Source organism: Limulus polyphemus, unplaced genomic scaffold, assembly GCF_000517525.1.
Source record: "Limulus polyphemus unplaced genomic scaffold, Limulus_polyphemus-2.1.2 Scaffold2218, whole genome shotgun sequence".
Taxonomy (NCBI): domain Eukaryota; kingdom Metazoa; phylum Arthropoda; class Merostomata; order Xiphosura; family Limulidae; genus Limulus; species Limulus polyphemus.
This window is the reverse complement of record NW_013667828.1, coordinates 20,611-26,816: the sequence shown is the minus strand read 5'-3', so window position 1 is coordinate 26,816 and position 6,206 is coordinate 20,611. Positions and strand designations below refer to the sequence as shown.

The 6,206-nt window shown below is 31.4% G+C and overlaps 1 protein-coding gene across 1 annotated transcript in view; it reads right to left on the bottom strand.

The window, feature by feature from the left end:
* LOC106466309 (rabphilin-3A-like) overlaps positions 1-6,206 on the bottom strand; it is a 61,457-nt gene that overhangs the window by 38,879 nt on the left and 16,372 nt on the right. The window contains exons 5-6 of the mRNA XM_013926580.2: positions 5,301-5,387; positions 914-1,067 (exon numbers count right to left, since the gene is read on the bottom strand). Coding sequence (XP_013782034.1) covers positions 914-1,067; positions 5,301-5,387 — 241 coding nt within the window. The remainder of the gene's footprint in view (positions 1-913; positions 1,068-5,300; positions 5,388-6,206) is intronic.

The following is a 6,206-nucleotide window of genomic DNA, read 5'->3' as shown; positions in this document are numbered from 1 at the left end:
AACTACTCTATATTTACGGTAATCAGTTTATATTGTATAATGTAACTACTCTATATTTATGGTAATCTGTGTTTAGTGTATAATGTAACTACTCTATATTTATGGTAATCTGTGTTTAGTGTATAATGTAATAGTTACATTATACAATATAAACTGATTACCGTAAATATAGAGTAGTTACATTATACACTAAACACAGATTACCGTAAATATAGAGTAGTTACATTATACACTAAACACAGATTACCATACAAATACAATAGTTACATTATACACTAAACACAGATTACCATACAAATACAATAGTTACATTATACACTAAACACAGATTACCATAAATATAGAGTGGCTCTATATTTATGGTAATCTGTGTTTAGTGTATAATGTAACTACTCTATATTTATGGTAATCCTGGTAGACAAGGTGATGACATCACCTCCAATGGTTAGTTACCTCTCACCTAGACCGGTAGACAAGGTGATGAGATCACCTCCAATGGTTAGTTACCTCTCACTTAGACTGGTAGATAAGGTGATGACATCACCTCTAATGGTTAGTTACCTCTCACCTAGACTGGTAGATAAGGTGATGACATCACTTCCAATGGTTAGTTACCTCTCACTTAGACTGGTAGACATAGTGATGACATCACCTCCAATGGTTAGTTACCTCTCACTTAAACCAGTAGACAAGGTGATGAGATCACTTCCAATGGGCATTCCTACCTTTTTTTTAGTGAGTCTTGTTTGTTGTTGTCAGTACACTTTTTTTGGAAATGTGTATACAGTAAAGATTACAACTCATCTTTATCATGGGATCAACTGATTATACCACTTAAAGCACACTCACCTTTCCAATTTGTTAGTATTTTATGTTGGGGTCAGTATGCTTCCTCTGAAGTGTTAAAACTCACCTTTGCCATGGGACCAGCTAATAAGGCCACGCCCACCAGACCCTGCCCCCACTACACCTTTTCCACCACCATATTTGTTATGGTCAGTCTTTTTCTCTGGCAGCGTGTACTTAGGCAAACTCTTAAAGAACCATGCTCCTGATTTCTTCCACATCTGGCACATATACAAAATATACAATTTGTAATCATATAAATTTCTATTATATTTTGAAAAAATTATTAATAAGTTAAGAACAACCTGTAATGGACTAAATCATACAGCTGCTACAATCAGGGTGAAACAAAAAAAACGAATTTATTGAACTTTGACAACCACAGACATCCAAAATAAAACTTTCAAACAGTTGGAATATAAAGTTTATCATTTACCAAAAACACAGGAGTTGATACTAACGTAAATGAACAATACAACATAAATATCAATGTTAATAATTATTTCAATAAAGAAAGAAATTAGGACAAAGAACCAGAAGGAGAAAACCCAAATTCCAAAAAGGCATTATATTCCAAATTTAAACAACTTCAAGATTAATAGCAACAATCAGTAATAATTTGTTCTAACTATATCTCATGAACTAACACATTTAAGCTAAAGGCAGGGTTTTTATTAGGTGGTTAGACCACTAGGTTACATCCATGTGACTATTTAATTTACATAATCTTTCACAACATTAATATCTGTACCTCACCACTAGGGGAAGCTTGTGTCAGTTTCATAATATATAAGAACTGAAATTCTATGTACTCTAGCCAGAAGGTGAGTTAGTGCTTTAATATAGCTTAACATTCATAGTTGAACTAAATGATAGAAGGAATAATAAATGAATGGTAAACAAAATAAAAGTATAATTTGCAAAGTATCTAGAACAATATTTATTATTCATTTTTATATACACTTTATTCATTAAATTATTAAGGTCTTATTTGACATATAGTTTATGAAATTAAAAAAATTACAAATATGAATGATTTCCACCCTCAACAGACATATACATCCTGATCTCCCTTCCAGTTTATTACATGAAGTAGTGTAATCTGACTCTAGGTTTTGTGTTATTAAAAACACGAGAAAGATGATTCTTGCATTCTTGTGTCACCTGAGAACAAGGCATGTTAGATTACATGTTAATTACCAGAAGTACTTTTCTTTTCTTATATTAACAAAGCAAAGAAGAGAATAATTCCATGTTTTTGTCACTGATAAGGAATAAGTTAACTTCAAGTATCTTATACAGAAAGAAGAATTCCAGAGTGTTCTTTTATCCAAACAGGGACTAGGATAGCTTCGGGTATATACTGAAAATTAACCCTTAGGCTTTCTATAACTGGACATGCGAAGTAATATAACTTCAGGTTTTCTATAATCAAACTCAAGATGTAACATAACTTTGGGTTTTCTGTAACTAGATGAAGAAAGTAATATAACTTTACATTTCCTGTTAACTCACACAGAGTAACATAACTCCAAATTGTCTGTTAGCCTCCACATTTTCTGTTAACAGACAAAGAAAAAGATAACTCCAGGTTTCCTATTAATAGACACAGTATAAAATATCTCTAGATTTCCTTTTAACAGACACATCAGTCCAAGGTTTCCATTAACAGACACAGAGGTTTTCTGTTGACATTGTAATATATCTCATTGTTTTCTGTTAAGAGACACAGAATAAGATAATGCAGGATTTATGTTTTTGTACACAATGAGTAAAACAATCCTTAATTTTCTGTTAAGTGATACACAGTATAACTCCTGGTTTTCTGTTAACAGACACAGTAAAATAACTCCAGTATTTTCTGATTGTAAGGTGTCTTGACACACTGATGAATTTAACATATGAACATAACATTTTCTCATTCTAAAGTGTTTTAATACACATACTGATAATGTAACACAGTAGCTTTTGATTGTGAGGTGTCTCAAAAACTTATTGATGAAGGTAACACAGTAGTTTCTGTTGTAAGGTGTCTCAACCCACTTATTGATGAATGGAACACAGTAGTTTCTAATTGTAAGGTGTCTCTACAAACTTACTGATAAACATAACAAAATTTCTGATTGTAAAGTGTTTCAACACATTTACTGATGAACACAAAACAATAGTTTCTGTTTGTAAGCTGTCACAACACACTTACCGATCAATGGACCATAGTTTCAGATAATAAGGTATTTTAACACACTTACTGATGAACATTACACAGTAATTTCTAATTGTAAGGTGTCTCAAAACACTTAACTGATGAATGTAACAAAGTAGTTTCTAATTGTAAGCTGTCACAACACACTTACCGATCAATGGACCATAGTTTCAGATAATAAGGTATTTTAACACACTTACTGATGAACATTACACAGTAATTTCTAATTGTAAGGTGTCTCAAAACACTTAACTGATGAATGTAACAAAGTATTTCTAATTGTAAGGTGTCTCAACACACTTAATGATAAACATTACACAGTAATTTCTAATTGTAAGGTGTCTCAAGACACTTAACTGATGAATGTAACAAAGTAATTTCTAATTGTAAGGTGTCTCAAAACACTTAACTGATCAATGTAACAAAGTAGTTTCTCATTGTAAGGTATCTCAACACACTTAATGATAAACATTACACAGTAATTTCTAATTGTAAGGTGTCTCAAGACACTTAACTGATGAATGTAACAAAGTAGTTTCTAAGTGTGTTTCAACAAATTTACTGATGAATGTAACATAGTAGTTTCTGATTGTAAGTTATCTCAACACACTTACTGATGAGCATAATACAGTATTTCTAATTCGAAATGGTGTATTTAAGTGTTTTACACTCACAAAAAGAAACCCATCATTCTATAGGTATTTGAAGAACTTGTAGCATTCTGCCACAATTTAATTCTTTGTATTGTTAGTCAACACTAGGCAGCTGGTACATAATTGAATAAAGTTATTTAAACATTTGTTTAACAACAAGTAAAAGCTTGGAATGGTCTATTCTTTCATTGTGGTGTGTGTTTGTGAACCAGACTAGTTTTGGAGAATTCCATTCCTCATCAGTGAACCTGGACACTATCACCAATGAAACTTCAGACTTAAATACACCAATCGATTTTTGATACCTCACTAATATAAAGGCTTAGTTTGGTCTTTTACTTGTTGTTAAACAAATGTTATAACAACTTTATTCAAGTATTTCTAATTGTAAGGTATCTCAACAAACTTACTGATGAAATAAACACAGTAGTGTCTAATTGTAAATTATCCCAACACCCTTACTGATGAACCTAACACAGTAGTTATTAATAGTAAGGTATCTCAACACAGTTATCGATTAACACAACACAGTAGTTTCTGAATGTAAAGTGTCACAACACTTATCAAAGAAAGTAACTTAATAGTTTCTGATTGTAAGGTATTACAACACATTGATGAACACAACACAGTAGTTTCTGAATGTAAAGTGTCACAACACTTATCAAAGAAAGTAACTTAATAGTTTCTGATTGTAAGGTGTTTCAACACATTGATGAACACAACACAATAGTTTCTGAATGTAAAGTGTCACAACATTAATCAAAGAAAGTAACTTAATAGTTTCTGATTGTAAGGTGTTTCAACACATTGATGAACACAACACAGTAGTTTCTGAATGTAAAGTGTCACAACATTAATCAAAGAAAGTAACTTAATAGTTTCTGATTGTAAGGTGTTTCAACACATTGATGAACACAACACAGTAGTTTCTGAGCATGAGGTGTTTCAACATATTGATGAACACAACACAGTAGTTTCTGAGCACGAGGTGTTTCAACACACTTAGTGGTGAATGTAACACAGTACTTTCTGATTGTGTCTCAACACATTTTTTGATGAACGTAACACAGTAGTTTCTGAGCATAAGGTGTCTCAACAAACTTACTGATGAAAAGAACATAGTAGGTTCTGATTGTAAAGTGTCTCAACATACTTACTGATGAACATAACACAGTAGTTTCTGATTGTAAGATGTTTCAACAAGCTGACTGATGAACATAACACAGTAGTTATTAATAGTAAGATATCTCAACACAGTTATCGATTACTACAACACAGTAGTTTCTGAATGTAAAGTGTCACAACACTAACAAGTGAACGTAACACACTACTTTCTGATTGTAAGGTGTTGCAACATTCCTGATGGAATCAAAACATAAACGTACCATTCTCCTGAGAGATACAGTTCTTGACATTTTCTCTTTTTTAAATATTAAAGTCAAACTTAGTGACTAGGAAAGAGAAGAAATATTGTTCCAAAGAAAAGCACATATCCTGTTCTAGTCAAATCTAAATGAAAAGATCAGAGTTAATATATTATTATTATTGTATTAAATGTGATCATAAGAAACCCAAATTTTTTAAACTTTAAAACATACCTCTCTTGTCTCCGCACAAATCTTACAAAGCCACTGTTGCCCTTTCTGGGAAGAAGCAAAATCCACTCCGCATTTAGTACAGACAGCCTACAATCGTGACAAACAGTGGAATCCATTACTTAAACAGTACAGAGCTCTTCTGAGTGAAAGAAACTTTTTAAAGTTAATAAACTTTATAACTCTAAAAATCATGACAAATATCATTAATTATGATTAGTTTCGGCCATAGATGTACACAAGGCATCAGCAATTTCAAAGAATTGTTTTTTAGGATAACTAATTTCATAAATTTTACAAAAAAGTATTTAAAAATGTTTCTATTTATGAAGTTACCAACATTGTACAAATAAGTTTTTTTAAAAAGAAACAACTTTTGATACTAAAGATGAAAGATTTTAAGAAATTGGTTTTGTAAAATACACAGTTTCAAATGTGTAAAAAACTAACTAGTTTTGTAATTAAATACAAACTAAATAAAGCACAAGTTTATTACTTTAGCTTGGAAGGCTTAAAACAACAGAGAAGTGTAAATATAAAACACATGCTTTATCATGACATCCAATAAAATACACATCTGATTACAATACACAAAGACTGTATTCAATACAGAGTACACCGAGCTTATGATAAATATCACTGTTTCACTATAAACACATGTGAATGCTATAAACATAGAGTAGTTACATTATACACTATAAACTGATTACCGTAAAAATACAATAGTTACATTATACACTATAAACTGATTACCGTAAAAATACAATAGTTACATTATACACTATAAACTTCTAAGTGAGAGGTAACTAACCATTGGAGGTGATCTCATCACCTTATCTACTGGTCTAGGTGAGAGGTAATTAACTATTGAGGTGATGTCATCACCTTATCTACTGGTCTAGGTGAGAG